General features: G+C 43.3%; 1 protein-coding gene across 10 annotated transcripts in view; it reads left to right on the top strand.

The window, feature by feature from the left end:
- The window catches only part of DOCK8 (dedicator of cytokinesis 8), a 266,032-nt gene extending 244,949 nt beyond the window's left edge, over positions 1–21,083 (top strand). For all 10 annotated transcript variants that reach the window (XM_060410909.1, XM_060410910.1, XM_042243384.2 and 7 more), the window contains 6 exons: positions 1,211–1,300; positions 4,589–4,825; positions 7,275–7,418; positions 8,655–8,761; positions 18,500–18,670; positions 19,045–21,083. In XM_060410909.1, coding sequence (XP_060266892.1) covers positions 1,211–1,300; positions 4,589–4,825; positions 7,275–7,418; positions 8,655–8,761; positions 18,500–18,670; positions 19,045–19,105 — 810 coding nt within the window. In that variant the 3' untranslated portion in view covers positions 19,106–21,083. The remainder of the gene's footprint in view (positions 1–1,210; positions 1,301–4,588; positions 4,826–7,274; positions 7,419–8,654; positions 8,762–18,499; positions 18,671–19,044) is intronic.
- Positions 21,084–27,014: the final 5,931 nt, after the last annotated feature.

Consider the following 27,014-nt stretch of genomic DNA (forward strand, 5'->3'; position numbering starts at 1 on the left):
TTATATGGTGAATATTTTCAAGAATATCCAAATCAATGTCATGTGCTTTCTTATAAGCCTTTCCAAATTTCAGTAATAGTTTCTTAGCTTGGAGTTTATCATCTTGACTTTAAAGTCATCTGGCAAAATTATCAAATTTCCCCTAGAAAATTCTGTGGTCATCTTTTTGGTGTTACCAGGCAACATTCCAACTTATGATTTGGAGATGCTCGACTGTAGGCCTATTGTGTCCTGGGCACAGTGAACTTTTCCTCTTGATCCAAGGAGCACCCCTCTCTGGATAATCAGAATCAGCACCTAATCCCATGTTCTGGCAGCCACAATCCAACCTGCTGTTTACATTTGATCCAGAATGTAGCAGAAGAGAGCAGCATGTTCTTGGAGGAAAAGCTGGAGAAAGGGAAAAACAGCCTAGAGAAAAGTGAGAAAGAAATAAACAGACATGGAAAGGGGCCCGGCACTAAGAATTTAGGAGGAAAGTCATGGGGTGCCCCCTAAGCAAAATCATCTCAAGTGGAATAACTGGGTCCCCTGAAATGCTGATGACAATTAACTGGAAATTCACTTTTTGCTTTCTTGCTATTGCTTTGAATTTATGTCCTTTCATGACTGTCAAACTTAAAACACTTTTGTTGTCAAATTGCTCCGTATAGCGATACTATCCACCCATGCCAAAAGAGACAAGAGACTTTAATCCTTACTTGACCCAACGAAGCCATGGTTCAAAGTGAATGGATGACTTGCGCAGTTTTCAGCTCATGAGAGGAACTAGCAGTTGACCCCAGGCCACTTGGTTTCCTAATATGTTTCCCCAATTTAGAACTGGAAGCATATATTTTATCTTCCTTTGCACCGTGGGTTGTCACACTATGGGAAGCCTCGTGACCTCCAAGTTCCTAGGGTACAAAAGGCGAGAAGTAAATAGTTCTATGCCCTGGAGCATCTTCTGGAAATAGATGATGCTGTTGAATTAGATGTCAAGCATACATTTTATATGGAAGTATAGATCAGTTTGCAAATGCTGGACTTCCTTTTATTTTTATTTTTGTCTCAGGAAATGCTGAACTTGCCTCATTAGCTCAGAGGGACATTAAATAATTCAGAGAGCACATTCTACCATACGCTTGTTCCGAACTTATTCCGCTTCTAGAGACACAGAGTTGCAGCATGTTAAAGTAACCTTTATAATCTGTTGGTTTCTCTTGCCTAGGCATTTTATAGTCAGTGTTTTGGTACAGAATTTGTGGAAGTGATAAAAGACTCTGCTCCTGTGGACAAAACCAAGCTGGACCCTAACAAGGTATGGGAATATTGCAAAAAATAGCCATCTGGCTCTGATTCCCTTTGTTCTACCCCCAAAACATAAAATGACCTCCTCTGTCTGGACTCCACGTCATTTCAATGCAACCAAATTTTTTGTTGTTGTTTACGGTTTAACGGTTAAGTCTTAAACCATACTCGATGGCAGGGATCGTAATAGGAGCCACCATTTATTAAAGACCAGCTGTATGCCTGACACTGTATTAGACCCTTTTCATACACTGTTGCATTTCATCCTCCTACAGCTCCTTGATGTAAATATTGTTATTCCCATTTTACAGATGAGAAAAGTAAGATCTAGAATAGGTAAGAAACTTCCAAGATCATGCAAATGTCAAAGCCAGTATTCAGACTTGGGGTCTGTGATCCTCAAACTTGCACTTCTAATCACTTCTTTACAGCCCTTCTATTAAAACTTTGAATCCTCAATTTAAAGTATGTTGAAAAGATACAAACTTCTCACTGACAGCATTTGGTGGAGGCATTCTTTTCAGCCAAATACAGGGTTGCTGTTGGAGGAATGATGAAAAGGGCTTGGACTTCAGTTTCCTCACTTTTCATGTGAGGGTGTATTCTGTCTCACTCCCAGCTGGGTGTACCACAATGCAATTCTGATGCTCAGCATGCAGAGTTAGTGTCAGACTCCGCCAGCTACGGCTCAGTCCTGCAGGAGCTTGCCCTCACTTTAGATGCCAACCTCAAGTGGGACCCCAAGCAGCCTGCATTTCTGACCAGACAAATGCAAATGTGTGGATTCCCTTGGCACTTTTCAGGAGATAATCCACTTGAATGACTCGCAGAACTCAGAAAAGGACTATACTGATGCTTATAGTTTTGTGCTAAAGCTTGCACAAAGGGCTAGTTCTATCCTAGAGCTTCTATGCCTTCTCCTTGTGGAATCCAGGCCTGGTGCCCTCCTGACATATCAATGTGTTCACCAACCGAGAAGCTCCACTGAGCCTTGTTGTCCAGGGTTTTTATTGAGATCCCATTACATAGGCATGTTTGATTAAAACAGCAACTACATTGCTGAACTCAGTCACCAACCTGCTCCTTCCCCAGCACTCAGGCTGGCCCAGAGTCCCAGTTGTCTAATCTGAGATTATACTTATTGATGACCAGCCATCATTCTGATGCTATCTAGGGACCCATCATGAGTTACTTCATGAGAGTAACAGTGACTATCACTGAGGAAATTCCAAGAGGTTTTGAAGCTCTGTGCTAGGAAAGAAAGACAAAGACCAGCTAAGGACAAAGACAGGGTGATAACTGCCTGCTCAGCCCAGATATGTATGTGAGAGAGATTTCTGAGCTGTTGGACATAATGCAAGTTCAAGGTATTTTTAAGGCCTGGGGAACAGAGGAGCAGTTGCCATCCAGCAGGCTTATAAAGTGAGGAGTCTAACCTTCTCTCAGTTCTGCCCTCCAAGATATTATGAAGAGGATGCCAGTAGGAAGAAAGTGTCCAAATATAAGAGTTTGTTTTTCTACATATTTCAAAGGACTTAGTTCACATACATTCCCTAATCTAAGCTTGAAGCAATAACTGTGGTGAGTAGAAGTGCTTCACGCAGAAGTGTTTAAGGTCTTTGAAAGACAAGATTGGCTGTTTGCCCGTGGTGAGCTATGCACAGCACATGCCATGTAGAGTTATTAGTGACTTATCTGACGTAGAGTGCTGTTTCCCCCTCTGTTAAGATGCCCAAAATAAGCTGTGAGACTTTTAAATGAGAATCTGTACCCAGGATTATAACCAGATTTCATTCACACTAAATAGTGATTTACGTGTATTTATTAATAGTCAGTGACCTTATCTGTCCATTTCAGTGGGTGAGTTTTGCAGAGTTGGTGGTCATTATCATTTTTTTTTTAAGGCCTTCTTTCTCAATAAGTGCTCTTCTTCATAGTGTGTTGGTATGGGTGCATGTGTATGTACATACATTTTTTTTTTTAATTTTAAAATCTTTAATTCTTACATGCATTCCCAAACATGAACCCCCCTCCCACCTCCCTCCCCATAACATCTTTCTGGGTCATCCCCATGCACCAGCCCCAAGCATGCTGCATCCTGCGTCAGACATAGACTGGCGATTCAATTCACATGATAGTATACATGTTAGAATGTCATTCTCCCAAATCATCCCACCCTCTCCCTCTCCCTCTGAGTCCAAAAGTCCGTTATACACATCTGTGTCTCTTTCCCTGTCTTGCATACAGGGTCGTCATTGCCATCTTCCTAAATTCCATATATATGTGTTAGTATACTGTATTGGTACATTTTAAGATTAAATATATGCTGTTAAACTCCCTTTTTTGTGTGTGTCTCTATGAATTTTAAATCAAGAGATAAGTTCCATCACCCCAAAATATTTATTTTCCCATGCCTCTTTGTGGTCATCCCCTCCCTCTGTTTTTAGCCCCTGAAAGTCATTAATCTATATTCTGTCTGTCATTTTGTTTTTTCCAGAATGCCTTATAAATAGAATCATACAATAAATAAATGGGATTATACAGCCTTTTGAGTTTGACTTCTTTCACTTAGCACAATGCATTTGTGATTCACCTATATTGTAATGGTTCATTCCATTTTTCTACTGAGTTGTATTCTGTTGTATGGATGTACCAGGTTTGTTTATCCATTCCCCACTTGAGGGACACTTGGGTTGTTCCTAGTTTTTGTCTATTATGTATAGTGCTGCTATAGACATTTGAGTCCAGGGTTTAATATAAACACAAGTTTCCATTTCTGTTGGCACACACACCAAAGTGGGGTTGCTGGGTCATATGATGAATATAATTCAACAGCATGAGAAACTGCCAATCTGTTTCATAAGGTGGCTGTACCATTGTACATTCACACCATCAGTGTATGAAAGCTCCAGCAGCTCCCTATCCTTGTCAGCCCTTGGGATTGTCAGTTTTCTTTAGTTTGGCCATTCTAATAAGCATGGTTGTTCTGAAAAGCCAAGTTTTGCTTCTTCTGAATAGCAGTTTGCAAATTCTCACACCAAGTTTCAGTTGGGTCATGAGCTCTGCTAGGAGGGGCAGCTTGTGGACCTGACTTCACCCTCCCTTCACCTTCTCCCAGTCCTGTCTCTCACCTCCTCGGGGGTGGAGAGGAAGGATGGCTGACAGCTGATGCATCCCCTAGTTCTCTCAGCTTTGTGAGCACAGAGGGGCGGTAGTGCCTCTCTCTGTCCCGCGGCCCCCCCAGTGCGCCTGGGGTGGTCATGTGCAGACCAGCTCATCCCTTCCCTTTCCCACTCAGGCCTACATACAGATCACTTTCGTGGAGCCCTACTTTGATGAGTATGAGATGAAAGACAGGCTAACCTACTTTGAGAAGAACTTCAACCTACGGAGGTTCATGTACACCACCCCCTTCACCCTGGAGGGCCGGCCTCGGGGCGAGCTGCATGAGCAGTACCGGCGGAACACCATCCTGACCACCCTGCACGCCTTCCCCTACATCAAGACCAGGATCAGCGTCGCCCAGAAGGAGGAGGTAAAGGCACTGGGGGGAACGGGCTTGGACGGTGGCCATGGCTGAGCCAGTGGGCCTGGGTCTCCTCCCAGGATGACACACAGGCTGCCTTCATGCTCCTTCATGGCAGACTCACATAAAAATCTAAAAAGGGGTGCCTTTGAATTATTATTAAGGTGGTTATCCTCTCACTGCCGTGGTGCCAGGGAATCCTGTTTAGGCACCTGCATGCTTTATAGCACACTTGATATTTAAGTATATTCTATTTTAAAGTTATATCTTTAATAGAAATATATGTACACGATTGTAGCATTTACTTTGTATTCATATTTTAATGTTAAATTTACATGAAATACAAAATTTTTAAAGATTTTATTTAAATTTTTACATATTTGAAAGCTTCAGGTGATTCCAGCAGCATTCTGTTGTCAGTTATCAGAGACAGGAACAACAAGTGAGTAGCCCCAAGGAGCTGATGTTGGGCTGTAGGAGGGCACCATGCCAGTTAGACAGGTGATCAGCTGTCTTCTAGTCCCAGCATCCCCCTGTGACATTGCACAAGGCACTTATCTTCATCAGTTTCCCTGTCTAAGCGTTGATACAGGAAAGACCTCTCTCTTCTGGTTCCATGTGTAGCAAAAGACCTCAAATTCATGGATCAAGAAAATGTCTCAAGCTACAGAATTGCTGAAAATTAGACATAAGCATTTTCTTTTAGTTTAAAAGACGTACATGTGCATTAATTTGTCATTCATTTTGTGTAGAGTCACTGCCTTGCCTGTGATTTAGGGTTGGCTGATCACAATTCAGCATTGTCTTTCTTGTATAAACCTCACCCATGATGCAATGTCCATGTGTTCGGTTTTGGTTTCTGTAAAGTAGAGTGAGAGCTTAAAGAACCTTGTAAAACAACGTGAGAGCAGAATGCTTCTAGATTTTTATGACTTTTTTTTTTTTTTTTTTTTGCCCCTAGCTTTTGACCGTTGTCTTGAGCACACCTAATAAGACAAGAATCTTTATAGCAACTCAGTTTCACAACTTCTTGCCCAAGCATTAGCTTGGTTTTCATAGAAACAACTCTTCTTTCCACACCCATAGTTCACCAGTTTATGCATTACTGAATTAGATTAGGTCATTAAAATAACAAGTATGACAGGCGTAAGCAAGTTGGTGAACAAACACAAATGAACTGTGGTGAATAACACACCTCCTTGTACAGAAGCACAGGGACTGAGCTTCCTGGAGAATTGCCCAGCGGCTCATGTGTTCAGCAACCGCATCACAGTATGGGTTTCACAGAGGGCAAAGAAAGCCCAGTCTGATGACTTGGCTATGAGAAGGTTCACGTAGAAGGCATCTGCTGTATTTCTTACTCTTTTAGACTTCTGAGCACTAGGACAGGTTGGTATAGCACAGCAATAAAATCATGGTCTCAGGAAGAGTCCTCACAATTTTTCTTGGCCATTTGTAGTTCCTCCAAGAATGTCAGTATGTTAGTTTGTTGAGGCTAATATAACAAAGTACCACAGATTGGGTGGCTTAGAAACAGAAATTAATTGTCTAATTGTTTCGGTGACCAGAAGTCAAAAATCAAGGCACTGGCAGAGTTGGTTCCTTCTGAAAGACATGAGGGAAGGTTCTGTTCCAGACCTCTTTCCTTAGCTTGCAGATGGCTGCCTTCTCCCTGAGTTTCTTACATCATCTTCCCCCTGTGCATACCCATGTGTCCAGATTTCTTCTTCTTAGATGGACATATAAGGCATGTTGGGTTAGGCCCATCCTAATGACTTTCTTTGAACTTGATTACCCCTGTAAAGATCCTGTCTCAGTTAAAGTCACACTCTGAAGTACTGGGGTCTAGGACTTGAACACCTGGATTTGGAGGGGACATGACTCCACCAATAACATTTAGCCCATACTCCAAACCAACAGAACTTAACAACTAGCAGATTGACCCTGAAGAGAATTCTGTTTATCAAGAATTCACCTGCAAGATGATTTAGAGAAAGCACACATGATGCCAAAATCTTGTGTTATGGTGGAGAAGAAATGCTTTCCCAATTTTAAGTCAAGTAACTTGTTCAACAATTGGAAAGGATACCTAACAGTGTATAAGAAACGTGGATTTTGAATGTGGATATTATTGTGGTCAAAATCCTCCCCACTTATGACCAGTGTCATTTTGTGGCATTTACTTCACCTTGCAAATCCTTCTTTGATTGTAAAGTGGAGAGAATAGGAGGTTGTTTAAAGAGGAAAATGATAAATGGATGTAAAGCTTCCAGTACGTAATAAGTACTCAAGAAATGTTAGACTCTTCCTTCCTCTTAACCTGTCAAGATTATTCTAAATTGCTCTGAAAGCCTTCACTGATGCTTCAAACCCAAGTGTTCTCTCTGTCAGCTCCATGCTTGCTCATGGCTTATAAGACCTGACAATGACCTTCCCTACATTTATGTCTCATGTTCAGTTTGTTTTGACACCAATTGAAGTTGCCATTGAAGATATGAAGAAGAAGACTCTGCAGTTAGCAGTTGCCATTAACCAGGAGCCTCCTGATGCCAAGATGCTTCAAATGGTGCTACAAGGCTCTGTTGGAGCTACTGTCAATCAGGTAAGCAAAACTAGCTAGTGGCAGCTCCTCTGGTTCTCGTTATTTTGATTTTCATTAAATGTCTGCAGCCTCCTTCCTTGAAGTCAATGAGAAGTCTGATCAACATGCCAAAGGTGTTCTTAAATTTAGACTGAACACCTGAGGTCTCTTCAGCTTCATGTAACAACCAAAGGTAGGTAAGAAATCCTAGAGCTGAGTGGCCCATGTCTCAGGAGTACCATTTCCTTGGAGAAGATTTCAGCTGGGGCCAGTTCTGGCATATGATCCAGGTGGAGTGCTTAGTCATCTCCACTTTAGGCAGAGTTGTTGCAGGGCTTGAGATGAATCTTAAGAATGCCATAGGAGAGAAGGGAAAGGGGCTAGAACATCCACCTCCTGCATCAGTCAGAGGAATGATCAGTATGTCAGGAGCACTGCAAAGCAGGAGTGACCTGGAACCCTGCTTCTTGGGCCACTTCAAAACGGACTGAATCTTCTCAGATTCATTAGAATTCTAACTCCAGTCTCACCATGGAACTGATCCAGCCTCAGATGGAGGGAGTGCTAACAGTTCTGTCTGTCCAGTGTGCTTCTGTAATTTCAAAACTAAATCTACACACCTTCACATTCAAAGCTCAATGAGTAGCATGACCCTTTCCTCACTCTGTACAGCTGAACTCCCCTGCAAAAATTCTGTGCCCAGAGAATATCAAGGTGACAGAAATGGTATTCATTACATTTCCAAGATCAGAAAATATTAAGAAGCTTTTGCTTTTTGTAAGTCCTAATCTTTTAATGAAAATGGAAGACTTTATAAGCCCTCAACCATGTGGATTACGCATATACTGTGCATATCTCTGACTCAAGCTAGCAATTACACAAAATGGTGCTTGCCACTAGGGCAACTAGACAAATGAATATGAATGGTTGGATCAAGACAATCCCTGTTTTCAGGAAAGCAACTCTAATCATATACCATTTGATGTAGTATGTTACCTTTATATATGAAGGAAAATCTATTATTATTAGCATTTGATTAAGGAAATACATTTATGCTTTTGAGTGTTCTCCTAAAACTGTAGACTCTTCCTAGGGAATCAATATTTTTCTGAGTTCAAGACCTTCCTTGATTTTTTTGTTTCAGTTTAACTAACTACAGAAGTAAATGTTCAAACTAAGAACTTGCTCCAACATTTTCTCCCAAGTAATTTCACTTTCTTTCCAACATCAGTAATGTTTTTCACTTTTTTCTATCAGGGACCACTGGAAGTAGCCCAAGTATTTTTGGCTGAAATTCCAGCTGACCCAAAACTTTATCGGCATCACAACAAGTTGAGATTATGCTTTAAGGAATTCATAATGCGGTAAGAGGGGAAATGACTGGGAGTTCAGTAGAGCTGTGGTTCTCAAAGTGTGGTTCCCAGGCCAGCAGCTTCTGCATCCCTTGAGAAATTTGCTAGCGAGGCGGATTCTCAGATACCAGTCAGACACACTGAGTAAAAATCTCCAGAGATGGGGCCCAGCAGCCTGTATTTTAACAATGCTCCAGATGATTCGGATGCATGCTCAGTTTGAGAGGCCTCTGCAGAGCAACACTACTTGCACTAGTAACTAACAAACTGTATGGTGCTTTCATGTTTATCATCTCTCATGTGCCCCAGAGTCACATTGCAAATAAAGTAAGTCTTCATTTTACAAAAGAGGAAATGGAGGGTCAGAGATGGGAGATGATTGACTTAAGGTCACACAGCCAGTTAGTAGCAGAGTTGAGTTCACACCAGGTCTTCGGAATCCAAAGAGCCCATACTTCCTTCAGTTTGCTGATATTCCACAGTGCTTTAGAGCCTGAGAGTTTCCTGGCATCGGCAGTCTTTGTAATTTCCCATCATACAATAACTGATTTTTAGAAATGTAAGACACTGCCTCAAACTGAGAGATAGAGTCAAGATTCTGTAAGTGGAAGTTTACAAAGCTGTCATTGCGATGGCAGTTCCCACTGGTAGACAAGCCTCCTCCACTCTTGAATTCTGCGGTAGAGCTGGCTGCCAGAGCATCCTGTTGAGCCTAGATAGGAAGTGAGTCTTGGGGCAGTCTTCCAAGCTGCTGCAGTGCAGACCAGTGCAGAACCTTAGAGCAGCATATAAAGTATAGGAATATCTTTGTTTGGCAGGTGGGGTAAAGGAGGCTAAAAGTTAAAGCTTGCTGAATTCAGTGAAAACTCACCAGAATGCTACTGTCAGGTGAGGTTTTCCTCCTTCACAGGCGTTAGTGAGACGAACGCAAATTTGCTATGTATAAAGGAGACATTCTTTGTCCTACAGTGAATCACAACTACTTAGTAATAGGGGTGTGTGTGTGTGGCTGTGTATATGTGTGTGCGTGCGTCCAAATATGCACACATAAATCACATACAAAATTTATTTTTATTGTTTTATATTTTAATTGCTTCCTGCATTTCCTAGCAATATTGACATTATACCAAAAGTGGATATTCTTCAGTAAATACTGCATTTTCATAAAACAAAAGCCTAGAAGAATATTGGGGGAATTTTTAAAGATTAATATACTTCCTACATAGTTTCATTTAATATGAGCTATGGGGGGATTCCTCAGCAAACCAGGTTCTATGCTTTCATTGCTGAGGATGCAGGTTCAATCCCTGGTCAGGGAACTAAAATCCCATAAGCCATGCAGTGTAGCCAAAAAAGTAAATAAATAAAAACAGTCGATCTTATTTTAAAAATGAGTTATGGTGAAAGGCTCCTGACGGTGACAGTGACCCAGGCCTCTCTGGGCCTCTGCAAGGACCTGTTTAATGAGCACACACTGGGGCTCAGGTATGGCAGTAGTTGTGGGAATGCAGGAGCTGGGTATGCCTCAGCTCCTGACAAGAGGACTTTTATTTGGCTAAACAGCAAAGCTATGCAGCTTGTGCTAAGAACTGTGGAGAGTGCAAGAAATACAGAGTTACGGAGTTCAGGAGAGAAGAGTTGGTTGCAGGCTGGAGTGACTGGGGAAGGCTTTAGGGGATAACATTACTGACGCCTTGTCTTGAGTATGTAGGTGGTAGGAAGAGGGCAGCGGGAAGATGGAGCCATTACTGGTAAAGGACCGACAGGAGCACAAGTCGCAGAGGCAGGGGTGTCCTTGGTGCTTCTGGGCTCCTCTGAGCTAGCAAGGGCAGTGCGCTCTGTGGGCACGCCAGCACAGGGAGGAGAGCCTGGGGAGACAGTGGTATTGCTAAATAAATAGGTCTTTGAACAGAATATAAATGTAAAAGGAAGCTTGCTAAGAGAAGCGATTTTCCGTTTCTTAGTTAAAATGTCCTTATAAATCTACTGAACAAGCATTTCTAATTAGCTTCCAGCCTGAGGACAAGTGACTACAAAGAGAACCAGAGCTGAGTCAAACCAGTCCCAGGCCAGATACACAAAAGGAGATGAATTTTCTTAGGGATGATCCTCTAGCAAAGTCATGTGTTAGACTTTTGATGGTGAAGTTATCTTTCTCCCCAGATGGCCTGCAAAACTGGTTGCTTTCCAAAATCAAATCCACCGTTTAAAATGTTGTTCTCCAACCCTTCCAGTGATTCCTATGGGAAACCAAGCTGTAGTCCTTCCCCTGTGCTTGGTGGGCTGCCGCCCTGTTCTGGGAAAGCCTCAAGAACATCTGTCGGTGCTTTTCAAACATTTGCTGTGCAAACAGATGACCTGGGAATCTTGTTAAAATGCAGACTCTGATTCAGTGGTTCTGGGGTGGGCCTGAGACTCTGCATTTCTAACAAGCTTCCAGGTGCTGCTAAGGCTGCTGGATGGAACTGAACTTTGAGCAGAGACTGTTAAAAATGTAAAGGTTCCTTGATTGCCCCCATCTCACATTTTCTCCTCCCCTCCCCCTCCCCAAGGGCTCCATCCATCAGGTCCTGCCTGTTGTCACTCAACATTTTTCTCCCCCTTTCCTCCCTTCAAAACAGTGAACATGCCATTACTTTTACACTTTTTAACAACTGTTAAACCAGTTCATTCATTCAGCAAACAGCAAACAGTTATTGAGCCCACACTTTGTACTAGGCACCACACTACCTGTGTGCCAAAGCAAAGTCCTAGTACAAATGAGACAAGGCTATAGGCAATACAGTACCTCTGCTCACTACTTCACTGTCAAAGTCAGAGCAAAGTGACTTTCTTTCCACTTTATTTCACATAGATCAAAAGTAGTGGGTGAGACTGTGGTGAAGGTTGCATGCTGCTGCTGCTGCTGCTGCTGCTAAGTCGCTTCAGTCGTGTCCGACTCTATGCAGCCCCAGAGACAGCACCCCACCAGGCTCCTGGGATTCTCCAGGCAAGAACACTGGAGTGGGTTGCCATTTCCTTCTCCAGTGCAGGAAAGTGAAAAGTGAAAGTGAAGTCGCTCAGTCATGTCCGACTCTTAGCGACCCCATGGACTGCAGCCCACCAGGCTCCTCTGCCCATGGGATTTTCCAGGCAAGAGTACTGGAGTGGGGTGCCATTGCCTTCTCTGGAAGGTTGCATAACCATATAAACTATAAATTTACAGTTTAATACATAAATGATGATTAAACTCATCAAACTGTACATTTACAAGGGTGAATTTGATGATCTATAATTTATACCTTCAACACAAGTAGCAGCTGAGGAAACCTTCCTTTCCTCCATGGCTTAATTGCTTCTCAAGGCCAGTCAGCAAGTTGCGGCTCTGCAATGAATAGAGAAACTGTTTGCTCAAGTTGTTTGTACTTGTGTATTTTCTCCCCCAACTCTGCTCTCTGCAGAGGTGACATAGGAGTGGGAAATGTTTGGGCATGAAAGTGTTGCCTTGAGTGAGCGCCAGCTTCTCAGCAGGCTTAGGCCATAGGTATATCAGTAAGCCCAGATTTCCAAGGTAAACATAAATGAGCCTGGAAAAGTGAAAAAGTGTTAGTTGCTCAGTTGTATCTGACTCTCTGAGACTCCACAGACTGTAGCCCACCAGACTCCTCTGTCTATAGAATTCTCCAGGCAAGAATACTGGAGTGAGTAGCCATTGCCCTCTCTAGGGGATCCTCCCAACCCAGGGTTTGAACCCAGATCTCCCACATTGCAGGCAGACCATTTACCATCTGAGCCACCAGGGAAGCCCGCTATAAGTAAGCCTTCCGATGCTGACTGCTAATAGCCGAAATGTACGCTCCCAGTTATACTGTACCTGGGTCCCACTGCTAGGCGGTGGCCTTTCTGACTCAGCTGTGACAGACTGGCTGGATCGGTAAAGAACCTGGCAGGCTGACCTGCTGCGGCTGATGCTCATCCAGCCAGTCCTGCAGCTCTCCAGATGGTTGCCAAGCTGGGGCCCTGATCCCCCTTCTGATCATCTCCAGGTTTCAGAAGCCAAGATGGAGAGGTACAGCATTCTGCATCCCTCCTTTGCTCCCCAGAGCATGCAGACCATTTAAAACACTGAAATCTGTGCCAGTCTGTATTTTTAATTTTTCTTGTATTTCTTAGCTTAGGCCGCTATAACAAAGTATCCCAGATTGAGTAGCTGAACAACAGACATTTATTTCTCACAGTGGTAGAGGCTGGGAGACCAAGATTAAGGGGCCAGCAGATTCAGTCGAGGTTCTCCCTCTTACTAGCTTAACCGTCTTCTCACTGTATCCTTACATGGTAGAGAGAAGCAGACAGTTTTCTGGTCTCTTTCTGTGAGGGCATTAATCCCATCATATGGGTCCCACCCTTACAGCCTAATTTTAACCTTCATTCCTCCTAAAGACCCTACTTCCAAATCACATCACATGGGGGTCAGGGCTTCAACATGTGGTTTTGGGGGGGCCACAACCCTTCAGTCCATAATATGTACACTTTCTTTTTCCTATAAAGACTAAATGATTTTTAAATTTACTTTTATATTTAAAGAAAAGATAGCAGGACTTGACACCAGTCCCAGATTACCTTTAAGGGATATTGTCTCGGATACATCAATAGAGTCTCACTGCACAAATGGTCATAGAGTGTTAAAAGGACTTATGGTCTGTGAAGAGGAAGGAGAGTGCATTTGTCCAAGTGGCCAAAAAAAAAGCAACTGTGCAGTGTGGGTGATAAAAGAAACAGTTGGTGAAAAGTGATCTGAGTATTTGGTGGGAAGACAAAGCGTTAAACATCATGAGAGGTTGCTCCGGAGCAGGTCTGTAGTGGGGATGTTTGAAGGACTTGTGTCCCTTTTCCAGGGTCACAGAGACCTGTCTCAGTGGGCCTAGGAGGCTTGACAGAAAACTGAGAGCCGAGCCGAGCAGCACACATGTGCACGTGCGCGTGCACACACACACACACGCACGCACGCACGCACGCGCGCACACACACCCCTTTGGGCCCCACCCCCGCCTGGATTCTGGGATGTTGCAGTAGGTCCTCAGAATCTGCTTCCCGGTATCAGACTCAAGGTTGGACGTATTCCCAAGCCCATAGTCCCAATCTCGCCCCTTAAGAGGAGGAGATAGGGCCACTGTGGCTTACCCAAGGGAGGCAGCCCATCCAAGGGAGGTGGGGGGCTTGGGAATATAGAAAGGTCCAGCCACAGCTGCCCCTTCTGCCCCGGGGTGCGCCCCCTGCCCCCACAGTGCCCTGTACTTTCAGTCACACATGCCTCCCCATCAGTGTGATGCGGGCGTCCAGGAACTGTGTCTTCCGTTGAACCTTTACCTGCCCTTCTCCCTAGGAGAAGCAGGCCACACTGGCTGCCCAGCACTCCCCACTGGCAGCCACCCAGCCAGGTCTTCAAACACCGAGACCGTTCCATCCCCATGAACCCACTGTATAGATGAAAGAAACGAGGTTGAAGGAGACTGTGATGAGCCCAAGGTCACACAGCAGCTAAGTGGCAGAATCAGGAGTTAGACTAGTCTCCCGGTGAGACAGGCTTCTCTTGGGGTCCGGGGTTTGGTAGAGGTCAGGCTGGGAGGGAGGAAATGCTGGAGACAGGGTTGGAGAAAGCCACACGGAGGTGTCCAGCTGAGGTGGCTCTGCCCACAGGACCCTCATATCCTCTGAAGCTCTTCCTGCAAAAAGGCCAGATGTTTTTAGCTGTCTTGCCGCCAAATAATCCTCCCTTCCCTCAGAGGGCCTGGAACATGCATGTCACTGCAGTCATGGGGATCAGGGAGCCGATCTGGTCTTCAGCATCTCCGTCAGACTCTCCCGTCAGTGCAGCAGCTCAGGTGGAATGTGCTCAAGTGTTGCCGGGAAGATGAGAAAAGCAGAACACCACAAATTGGGACTCCAGAGAGAATAGTTCCAACTGGAGACCAAAGCCATATGCCTAGCTTCTAGCTGGAAGAGCCAGGGTCTTTCCTAGGCAGCATTTGTGGTGTTGGGGTCAGGACTGTGGGCTCTTGAGCCCAGTCACCTGGCCTTAAATACCCACTCTACCTTAACTAGCTTTGTGACCTTGGGCAAGTTACCCAACCTCAGTTTCCCAAGCTATAAAATGGGAATAAAATAGTAACAACCTCTTAAAGTTAGTATCAAAACAAAGAGAGTCAGTTCATAGAGCTTAGACTAGGACGTGGCACATATGAAGTGACTAATAAATATAACGTTATGGAACAAATAGAAATGGCATCTATTTGAGTAGGAAAGAGAATTAATCTGAGTTAAATGTAGATATTATCTACCAATGACTCATCTGCCTCTGTAAGGTTTATACCATAACACATGATAGGGCTGATGAGACATTGGTCTGGGAGCATGAGTCTCTTGGACTTACATCCATGTTTTCTGTCCCCAAAGGTGTGTGACTCTGGACAGGGTACTTCATCTCTGCATCTTAGTTTCATCAACTGTGAAAAAAATGGACTGGAATATAAAATCTCTAAAAGTACATCCTTATTCTTACATAGAACAAATAATTTCTATACATTCTAAGCATTTTATATATTTAATTCATTTACTCTTTATAAAAATTTATGAGGTAGGCTATTATCACCATCATGTCCCAAGTGAAGAAATTAAGGCATGGAATGCATAAGTAACTTGCCAAATGTCACAAAGCCAATAAGTTGCAAAGCAAGATTCAGAGGTGAGTATTTCAGTTCCAGAGTCTGTCCTTTTAACTGTTAGGCAATGCAGGTCTCACTAGGCACTACATTCAATTGCTAGTAACAGAGAAAGGAAGTAAGAGTGACTTAAGATAGAAACTTATTTTTCTCTCATATAAAATAAGATCAGAGATAGCCATCCCACAGCTGTGTGTTAGTCACGTAAAGTCATCAGAGATCCTGGCTCTTCCCATTCTTTTGCTCTGCTATTCTGGTTTTAGTGTATCTATCCTCATAGTCACAAAATGGCTGCTAAGGCTCTGGCAATCACAATCACATCCTAGGCAAGTATCAGGAATAGAAATGAGGAAAGAGCAAACGTCTACACTCCTTTTAAGAGCTTTCCTAGTGACTCCATTTTATATCATCAGACATCCCTTTTTATAAGGGAGGCTAGGGAATGGAGTTTTCCAGGTGGGTATACCACCTGTGTGTGTGCATAGCCACTCAGTTGTGTCCAACTCTTTGCAATCCCATGGACGTAGCCCACCAGGCTTCTGTCCATGGGGATTCTCCAGGCAAGAATACTGGAGTGGGTTACTGTGCCCTCCTCCAGGGGATCCTCCCAACGCAAGGACTGAACCCAGGTCTCCTGCATTGTGGGTAGATTCTTTATGTCTGAGCCATCAGGGAAGCCCAGGTTTACCACCTAGAGTTCTGTTGTTAAGGAAGACAGGGAATGGATGTTGATGAAGCAACTAGCAATTTTTTGTCATACTTAGGGACTGATGGGTGAGCTATGCTGAAGGAACATTGCAGAGGAGGGAGGAAAGAGATCCAGAGGGTCAGGGCTCATGGCCACGCTCTCTGTAGAAAAGACAGCTAACTCCTTAGGTAGAGGCCTATGAGAGTTACTCTCCAAAAACACCAGGAACAGTGTTCTGAAAGCACAACTTCCTGTCCTTTCTAGTCCCCATCAGTCTGGTTTCTGTAGGACTCTGCTGAAAAACCCCAGCACATTGACTGTAAGAAAATGCTTGTGTTCAGTGAACTTATCAACAAAGTGAACAGCTAGGGAGGGGGCCATCTGGAACAGTGTGTCACTGAGTGAAAGCTGCACAGTTCAGATGTCTGTGGACCTAATAAAAGTGTTACAGATAAGACCATTTTAAAAAATTATTTTTAATGTACTTATATGATCCTGTATACATTTCCCAAGAGATCTGGCTCTTCTCTAGGAGGGAAATTTAATTCATGGCTCTCTTTAGTTTGTGAATTTAAATTAACATAATGAAAATTATTTTAATTTTTATAAGCAAACCTAGAGATTATAATCCAAATGGAAGAAAGAAATACAGAAAACATCTATGAAATACTTTGTTATAAAATTTGTAAAAATATAAAGTTACTTTATACAAATATGAGTCTTCATTCTACCTATTAATATATTTGTCTTTTTAAAACACTATGTGTATCTGTAGATGTTATGTCTTCTGATAACAAAGATCGTAGAGACTGTAGTTACTTCAGAAGTTTGCAGAGTAGCCCATCGCCAAGTTAGCAATTCACTTCTGCAGGCCTCTCATCTGCCAAGGTTACCAAACTGGGCCTTGAAGTCACCCTGAAACTGATTTCATTTTACACATGGTGGTAGCTCATAATTGTTAGTTAAGGGGCAATAAAAAAAAATAATAAGGGGTGATGTAGATTTCTCAGGATTCAAAGACTATATACCTCCCCTTCTTACCTCTTCTTACCGTGAAACCTTTGATATAAAACCTTGTGTATACTAGTTTGCTTCAGTTAATGTCAGACTTAAAAGATAGGTGAAAATCCAGTTGCAGAAGGCCTCTAGGGTGCATTGAATCAAACGTTTCTTCTAAAGCAGGCGGATTCCATGATGAAGCTGTGTCCATAGGTTTAATGTTGCTCAGGCCAGGTGGCTTTCCTCTGCCCCACAGCTACATGCCACCTGATTACTTCGTCATCCTGAGCATGTTCAGTGCTAATAGGGAGGATTTGATAGCAAGGCCTAAGTATCCTTGTTGTTGCTGTTCAGTTGCTAAGTCATGTCCCATTGTTTGTGACCCCATAGACTGTAGCCCTCTAGGCTCCTCTGTCCATGGGATTCCCCAGGCAAGAATACTGGAGTGGGTTTCCATTTCTTTCTCCAGGGGATCTTCCCTAGCAGGGATCGAACCCACATCTCCTGCATTGGCAGGGAAGTTCTTTACCACTGAGTCACCAGGTATCCCCAGTAACACTACCCAAAGCAAGCACCACTATTAGGAAAACAGTTTAAACCATGTTGATCATGGGAATCCAATGCACCTGAATCATTGCTAATCATTGTTGTAGTTCAGTCACTAAATCATGTCCAACTCTTTGCGACCCCATGGACTACAGCATGCCAGGCTTCCCTGTCCTTCACCATCTCCCAGAGTTTGCTCAGATTCATGTCGACTGAGTCGATGATGCCATCCAGTCACCTCTGTCACCTCCTCCTCCTCCTGCCCTGTCTTTCCCAGCGTCAAGGTCTTTTTCAATTAGCTGGCTCTTCACATCAGGTGGCCAAAGTATTAGAGCTTCAACTTCAGCACAGTCCTTCCAATGAATATTCAGGGTTGATTTCCTTTAGGGTTGACTGGTTTGATCTCCTTGCAGTCCAAGGGACTCTCTCTCTCAAGAGTCTTCTTCAGCTCACAATTCCAAAGCATCAGTTCTACTAGTCATTGCATGTCAGCTAAGTTTCAGCCATTGTGTTGTCTCTTCGAGGTTTGTTGATAGTAAGTTCCCTTGGGTAAAACAGTATAAAAGGAAAGGTAAGGCTTCGTTATGTTTAAATAAGACAGTTTTCTTCTTTGGTATGTAACATCCCATCTGTATGGGAGACAGACTCTGGAACTGGCTTTGCAGTTAATTGGCTTTGTGACCTGAGGCAAGTTAGTTAAGCTTTCCATGTTGTAGTTTTCACTGGAGGTCGTTATGGTTATAGCATACCTGTATGAGTTAAATATACAAAATCTCTATGAAATACAACCTCCTTTCTCCCCCGATTTTTGCTTCTCAGATGCGGGGAAGCCGTAGAGAAAAACAAGCGTCTCATCACAGCAGATCAGAGGGAGTATCAGCAGGAACTCAAGAAGAACTACGGCAAGCTGAAAGAGAACCTCCGACCAATGATCGAGCGCAAAATTCCGGAACTCTACAAGCCAATATTCAGAGTTGACAGTCAAAAGAGGTGAGAAGAAGGCAGGGGAGGGTAAAGGACAGTCAGAACTGCAGAGCCCCTGGGGGTGGGAGTAGGCCCTGGAATCATAGAAGCTGCCCGAGCATGATCTGTCTGCTCTGCTGGCATCCCGATCCTCCTGCGCCTTCTCCTTCACCTCTCGGGGCCCCTCCTTGTGGCCTTCTGCCAGCATCTTCCCAGGGCCAAATTATTGTCTGGGTTTCTCCTGGGTTAGTGCAAAGGCATGGCTGCACTTTCCCTTGTTTACGTATTTACTGAGTTCCCCATGATAGATGTCCTTTTCTAGTGAATGATTTTCCCCCTCCCTCTCTTTAAATGGCTAACTGATCTTTCTTTCCTCTGTTCTCTTCCCTCCTTAATTTCAGAGACTCCTTCCACAGATCGAGTTTCAGGAAATGTGAAACCCAGTTGTCACAGGGCAGCTAAGAAAAACTATCCTCACCCAGGAAGACTGGAGGCTCTGTGACCCTGGAGAAGGACCCGCTGGTGCCTAAAACAGGATACTTGCCACACAGGACACACCACACCCTCCCTGAGCGGACGTTCTCTGAAAGCTCTGGGACCCAAATGAGCGTGGAAGTTGCACACAAATGGGGTGCGACCAGACTTCAGACATTTGACAGATGGAGATGCTGGAGGCTGGTTCATCAGGCGTGCCTGTGTTATTTGTTAAGGCGTGCTTTTTCACGTAGTTGTACAAAGCAAGGCATAAATAACATCTCCTGCTGAGTAGTTAGGCACTGCCTAGACAAGGGATGACTTCCTCCCATCTGTTTTTGAATTAACCTATATTTAGATAAACCCAAATTGCCCAAGGGAAAATGAAAAAGTTGTCCACCAACCTATTCAGAGTGAACTTGTCCCATCCCCTTTTTATGGGAAAAAGCTGAACTTGTTGGAGTACGAACATTCCAATAAATCTGTGAGGGGAGGGCTTACTAGAAATCTTAAGATCATGAAGGCTGGAAATCCAGGGATCAATTATTTGTGGACTTGCTTCTGTTTTGGTAATGGTGGACTAATTGTTGTACAGTTATTTTTGCTTTTTGTTAATTTAACACACGTTAGAGGGGTGCACACTCCACCGATGTAGGAGATGCATGGTACTCTGAGGGCCCCACTCAAAGCTGCAAATGCTGCATTTACTAAAATGGAAACAATTCTCCTCTAAAGCTTGGCTTTTTTTTCTTAACGCTCACTCTTGTATCACTTTTTATTCTCTTCTCTGGGACCAAGTTTATTTTTATAAAAGAGTAATACTTCTGCTTTCATTTCTGAACATTGTGCTGTCTATCAGCATGTGTACATCAGCTAGAGAATATATTCAGCTTTGGATTTTTTGGACAAAGATGAACAAAGTTATTATTTGAGAATTAAATTATATATTTTTTAATATGACTGATTACCTTGACTGGTACTGAAAACATAATAAGAATTGCAAGCAAAATGTTTTCCTTTTGCAACTCGTCTTTTTTGGTTTTGACAACTCACAAATCTTTGGTAAAGCATTTCAGAGAAGAAGAAAGATGCCTAATTATGGCCTTGGTCAAACAGTGCTATCCAGGGTCACACTTCATATATAATATTTAGTCTTGGTGGTCATGAGAGAGAATTTCATTTAGATATTACAGAACTTTTTCATTTATATCATCAGGTATGCATGAATTTTATATTCTGAAAGAGGACATTTTTCTTTTAATTACTGAAACTTACTAGTTTACATGGCAAACCTTTTGTTCTTTAGACATTTGGGGCAGAACTCTTCCAAAAGTATATGATGTATTGTTTTCTTAAATGAGTACATATGACATGCTTTAGTTCCGTGTGTTGTTTAGTATCTTCTGTGTGGGAGAAACTGGGTGAGATCAAGGTCAAAGAACATTGTCACTGCCCTCCAGAGCCTCTCAGCTTGGTGAGAAAGAGCATCTGTATGGCTGTAGCCATAATGCACAGCAGACTGCAAGAGGCAGTATGGAATATAACCTTTTCTCAGTGACTCGAGAGTGGCCATTTTTATCAACACCAATTATATTGTGCCTTCAGATATAATAAGGGTTAGGTGCTAAGTCACGTAGAGCTAGCTTTTAGCTCTAGGAGCCCTAAAATCTGTGACCTAAAATATTCCAGATTAAATGCCCCCTGCTTTCACTTTCAGTCTCTCTTGTACTACAGTGGGCACCACACGCTTCCTAGGTACAAAAACTTGTGTTCACTGTTGCATTCCTGTCTCCTAGCCTAGGACTCCACACACAGAAGACACTTAATAAACATATGTTGAATAATTAAGTGAATGACTGTGAGTAGGCCTGCTTCTAGACCAGCACTGTCCAATAGAAATATAATATGAGCTGTATATGTTATTTTAAATTTTTTGGTAGCTATATTAAAAAATTAGGAAAAGAAACAAGTGACATTAATTTTCATAATACATTTCATTTAACCAATATATACAAAATATTATCAATTCAACGTGTAATCAATACAAAAATTATTGACAAGGTACTTTACATTCCTTTTTTCATACTAAGCCTTCAGAATTTGTATGTATGTATTTTATACTTAGAGATTTTATACTTTACACCTAATCTCAATTTTAAGTTCAGCCGCATTTCAGGTGCTTGTGGCTAGTGGCTACTATATTGGATGGTACAATTCTAGAAACTCTCAACTTATATGATATGATGCCTCTGATCTGTGTGCTCAGATTATAGATTGGCAAAATAGGAGGAATAGTGTCTAGAGTAAGAAAAAATTCTGACTGAGAGCCCATGGGCTTACCTAGAAGTGAAGCTGGTAGCGTTGGCGAGTGTGAACCCATCAACACTGGTCTAACTCACACTCTTACTGAATTAACCCTGGCTCTTTTCTCAATTCCAGATAGTTTAGTTGTTCTTTGGGTGTGTGCTCTGTCGTTTCTGACTCTTTGCGACCCTGTGGACTGTAGCCTGTCAGATGCTTCTGTCCATGGAATTTTCCAAGCAAGAATACTGAAGTGAGTTATTATTTCCTACTCCAGGGGAGTTGTTCTTTCTGTAAAGGTTATAAATGAAGTGGAGGCATTGCACTTACTTGAGTAATGGCATAAACAAAGAACTTGAACATTGGTCCTCTGATTGATAATGATGAGTGAGAGTCACTCAGTCGTGTCCGACTCTCTGTGACCCCATGGACTGTAGCCTGCCAGGCTCCTCTGTCCATGCGATTCTCATGGTAAGAAAACTAGAGTGGGTTGCCACTTCCTTGTCCAATGATTATGTATCCTAAATAAGGGATTAAGAAAGAAGCATTTCAGACATTCCTAAGAGTAAAGCAGATTAGGCCTTTTGTGTCCTGGAAGTTAGAGAAAGCTGCTATGCGGTGATAGCCCACTTGATTTTACTTTGCAAACGTCTATACAAGCTTATGGGAGAAACCTTCTGATTAGCTTCATGCCTCCTTTCCTGTAACAAGGTGTTGAGTGCAACTGTCACCAGGTCTTAAGAATCTCAGGAAAGTGAAACCTGAATTTATTGAGTAGACCTGATTGGGTTTGTCTTAAATGCCATAATACTATTCACTAAGAAGTCCTTTCCATAACAATACATTAGTTATAAAAGCAAAAACTTTTCGAGCTGTCACTGATAATTGTGTTTGCAAGTATGTTTGCAAAGACAGGGAGCTTTTGTTTTGCTTTAAATGTATTTTTAAATGCTTATTATCTCAAATGTTGTAATGCTGCTATTAACTAAGTATTTTGCAAAAAAAAAAAAAGACTAAAACTAAAGTTTCTCATATATTGCTGTGTATGTCTGCAGTAACCAGTGTATTCTTTTTTGGACTTAAAGCAGTGTTTCTCCATCTTTTTCACATTCTGGGTGTAAATATTATCTACTAAGGTATAATATAACAGGCAGCCAGCCCCTAAACTCATTAATTTAACACAGCAGTAAACAATACCTGACGCAGTTCCAGTGGATTAGGATCAGTTTAGATGGGCAGTGTGACTTAAGGTCTTGCATGGGAGGTTGCAATCAAGACATTGGCCAGAGCTGCTTTCATCTGAAGGCTTGACTGAAGCTGGAGGATTCTGTTCCAAGGTGGCTCATTCATAACTTTAGAGAGTTGATGCTGGTCATTGATGGGAGGCCTCAGTTCTTCTGCCTGTGGACCTCAACCCCTTCTGCATGGGTACTCATTGACTTCCCCCCAGAGTGAGCAGTTCAGCAGAAGCAAGCCAAAAGTGGCAGTGTCCTTTATGACCTAGTCTCAGAAATCATACTCCCTCATGTCTGCCATATTCTGTTTTTCAGAAGCAGATCACAAAGTTCAGTTCACTTTCAAGGAGAGGAGTAGCAGGCTCTACCTTTGGAATGGAGCAGTCTTATAAAACTTTTGAACATATTCTAAAATCACCATAACGGGGCACATTAAAATTTTGCATTTGTTGTCTCACTGGGGTAAATGGACAAAGCTACTTGCTTCCAGAGATGACCATCCCTGGACCTCTGGCTGTTCTGAGCCCCTCCCAAGGGCTGGGGTCATCATGCTCAAGTAATATCTATAACTCAGCTCACAGGTGCACCATGGCACCCTATTTGGGAAGCCTTAGCCTGGGGATAGTACTTAGCTGGCAATCTTTTGTAACAGACAGAAAACCAAACTCTAATCAGTGTTTTCAAAGGGAATAGTGGAGTTAATTGGTTCACTTAATAGATTAACCCAGATGTAGAATTGGTTCAGACCCAGTTGGATTCAGGGCTTATACCCGTGTCCTGGGCCCATCTTTCATCTCTGATTTCTCTTGTTTGGCTCCATCCTCAGGCTTTCAGCAGTGCTCCCTGGAAACTCCAGGCTTATCCATCATGAAAAAGGCAGTTGTGAGCCTCACAACCTCATACAACTAAGCTCCACAAAGAAAAGAGATTTTGTGTTCCAGGATTCCGAGGCAGGGTCTTTGGGTTCACTCTGATCGGAGTGGCTTAAGCTGAGCAAGGTCTCCCCTCACAGCAGAAGCAGGATGAATATCAACTCCAACCACAAGGCTACTGATAGAGGGATTAGTGGTTCCTCAGGGAACCAAGAAGAAAGGGGAAAGAAGCACAACAAAGCATGCTCCCTGCAGAACATTTCTTTCTCTTTAGTTGCTAAGCTGTGTCCTACTCTTGCAACTCCATGGACTGTAGCCTGGCAGGCTCCTCTGTCTATGGGATTCTCCAGGTAAGAATGCTGGAGTGGATTCCCATTTCCTTCTCCAGGAGACCTTTCCAACCAAGGGATCAAACCTGGGTCTCCTGCGCTGTAGGCAGATTCTTTACCGACTGAGCTATGAAGGAAGCCCGCAGAATATTTGCTTTAAGGTAAATGCATTCAGAAGAAGAAACTTAAACTTGTCTGGCAATCAGGAGTACAGTTTATTTCATTTCATTTTCACAACCATTGACCTAGAAGCACCTTCTCTAGGAGGGGAGATGCAAGGGGATAAACAGTACATGAAGGAGGACCAAGAGCTAACGCTATCCTGAAAGAGTGGGGATGGATGTGGGCGGTTTTGCTACATCAGGAATTGATCCTCTAGAATGTCTTGCCAAAAATGATGCAAATGACCAGGAATCAAAAACAGCTGGGAGGGACATTGGGAGAAAAGTGAGAGCAAAAGGGAAATGGAATAAATTAGGTTTGAATGGAAAAAAGCATCAAAACTATGTCTTTCGTCATAGTATCCTCAGAGCCTGGCCCATCATGGATGCTCAAAAAATGTAAGTGATGTTGATCCTAAAGGAAATCAACCTTTATTATTCATTGGAAGGACTGATGCTGAAGCTGAAGCTCCGTTACTTTGGCTACTGGATGTGAAGAGCTGACTAATTGGAAAAGACCCTGATGCTGAGAAAGATTGGAGGCAAAAGGAGGAGAGGATGGCAGAGGATGAGATGGTCAGATAGCATCACTGACTCAATGGACATGAATCTGGATAATAATATCCAGAATCTGGATAATATCTCCGAGAGATAGTGAAGGACAGGGGAGCCTGTAATGCTGCAGTCCGTGGGGTTGCAAAGAGTCAGACACAACTTAGCAACCAAACAACAACTGAATGAAGGTGGCCATCAGTGATGATAGCTGTCAGACTGTCCTTTTCTGTATCTCTGGGTTAAAAGCACCAAACAGGGAAGACAGTTAGGGTCAACTCACCCCGAAGGAATAGCCTTCTACCCTCTTGACTTTATCTATTATGAATGCATGGGAGAAAATTAAGAGGGTTCCCCCCCCTTTTCTGCTGTTTTCCCTTAAATCACCTTAGACCTTATCCTTAATAGGAATCACAGAGCCTGATTAAAAAACCAAAGCTCTGATGGTCACTATGTTTTCTGCCATAGTATGACTAGAGGAAATTCAGCATAGCCTAATTTGAAGACCATATGGAGGGCAGTCAGTCCACATTCCTGATCCTTATGGCCTTGACGCTCCCGCACATCTTGGGGAGGCAGAGCTCTCTCTAGAATGACGCTACTGAGTCCAGTGCAGTTCCTGCTCTGATGATGATCTCTGTGGCGTTAGCTTGGCAGCTTAATGACTTTCACTTTTACTATTTTTCCCATATGTTGGAAGGTGGCAAATCACTGGTAGCCTGGATAAGGGAGTGATTGACATGATGGCAGAGCTCTAAAGGATACAGCTGAGAAATCAGTTCTCTTGTCCCTTATCATTTCCTTTATGCAATAAGAGAACATAGCATGGATGAACAAATTGTTCCGTTATCCAACAAGATTACCAGGGTGATACGTGAGATTTGAAAAGAGAAAGACTACATGACTGCCAAAGTTTTCTACAGCAAGGAGCAGAAGTTCTGCTTTCTTACTCTCTACTTTCTACTCCTGCAACTGCCCAAGTCACTATATCTCTCCGAATTTCAGGTTTTTTCACTGCAAAATGGGGATGCCTTGCTCCATCTTCTTTTATCCTATTGAGGAAATCCAGTGAGACAATTACTGTATGGGAACGTGTTTTGGAAACTCAAATGTGCTGCCCCAAATGTAAGGAAACACTATTTATAATCAGCACATCTAGAAAGTTTAGCCAGGCCCCCACATGTTGTATTCACTGCTGGAAACATTTATCAAAAGCAGGCCAAAGTGCAGGCAGGACAGAGACCTGATTTATCAGAAAATAAATGCCTGGTCTATTCAACTTGCAGTGCTGGTTTACATGATCTGGCCAAGGCCAACAGCAAGGGCGCTCAGGGTAGAAGAAAGGGTATTGGTGGAACTAGAGGGCACACAGGGGTGCTTGGAAACCCAATCCAACCTGGCTTCACTTCTCCTCCTGTTTCCAGTGCATTCCTCTAGAAGGTAAATACAAAGATTCCAATAGCCCACCTGTGTCCCCCAGCCTGTAAGCGCTCCCTGAGGGTATCAAAGCACACCAACTTCCGCTTGAAACAAAGCTACTGAGTGGCAAGGTTCCCTGATCGAAGAGAGAAGAAAGAGAGGACTTGGCAGCCAGGACAAATCTGCAGTGACTAAGCTGACATTGGAGAAGGAAATGGCAACCCACTCCAGTATTCTTGCCTGGAGAATCCCATGGACAGAGGAGCCTGGCAGGCTACCGTCCATGGGGTTGCAAAGAGTCGGAGACGACTGAAGCAGCTGAGCACGAGCTGACATTGCTTGTTTAGTGGCCCAGCGTTAGTCTGCTTGCTCCACTCCATTGGCTGCACTTTGCAGCTAAACACAGACGTCACCAGACACATACCAAGCAATAGGTTTCTAAAGAGGATTGCGTGGAGCCCAGCAGCTGATTAGGAAACTTAATGGTCCTAATCCACAGAGAACTGAACACAAGACACCCCAGCAAAACAGCTGTTTAAATACCACTTAGAGGACTTCCTTGGTGCTTCAGCCCATGGTGCTGCGAAGAGGCAGACATGACTTAGCAACGGAACAACAAAAACAACAGTGGATGATAATCCACCTGCCAATGCAGGGGACACAGTCCGATCCCCGGTCTGGGAAGATGCCGCATGCACGGAGCAACTAAGCCTGCATGCCACAGTGAGTGAAAGCCGCAGTCTCTGAAGCCCATGTGCCTGCAGCCTGTGCTCTGCAACAGGAGAAGCCACAGTAAGAAACCTGAGCACCCACTGCTAGAGAGGATCCCGCCGCTCACCATCGCTAGAGAAAGCCCACACACTGCAAGGATGACCCAGCACAGCCAAAAAAATAAACGAATAATTAAAAAAATATATGGCTTAGAGAAATCAAGCCCCGCCCAGGAGGTTTTACTGTGTGTGTGCACATGTTGGGCATCTTCTTGATGACATCAGGAGCAGAAAGGCGCTTCAGGCCATCTGCAGTGA

The sequence above is a fragment of the Ovis aries genome, chromosome 2 (genome assembly GCF_016772045.2).
Source record: "Ovis aries strain OAR_USU_Benz2616 breed Rambouillet chromosome 2, ARS-UI_Ramb_v3.0, whole genome shotgun sequence".
In the NCBI taxonomy this organism is placed as follows: domain Eukaryota; kingdom Metazoa; phylum Chordata; class Mammalia; order Artiodactyla; family Bovidae; genus Ovis; species Ovis aries.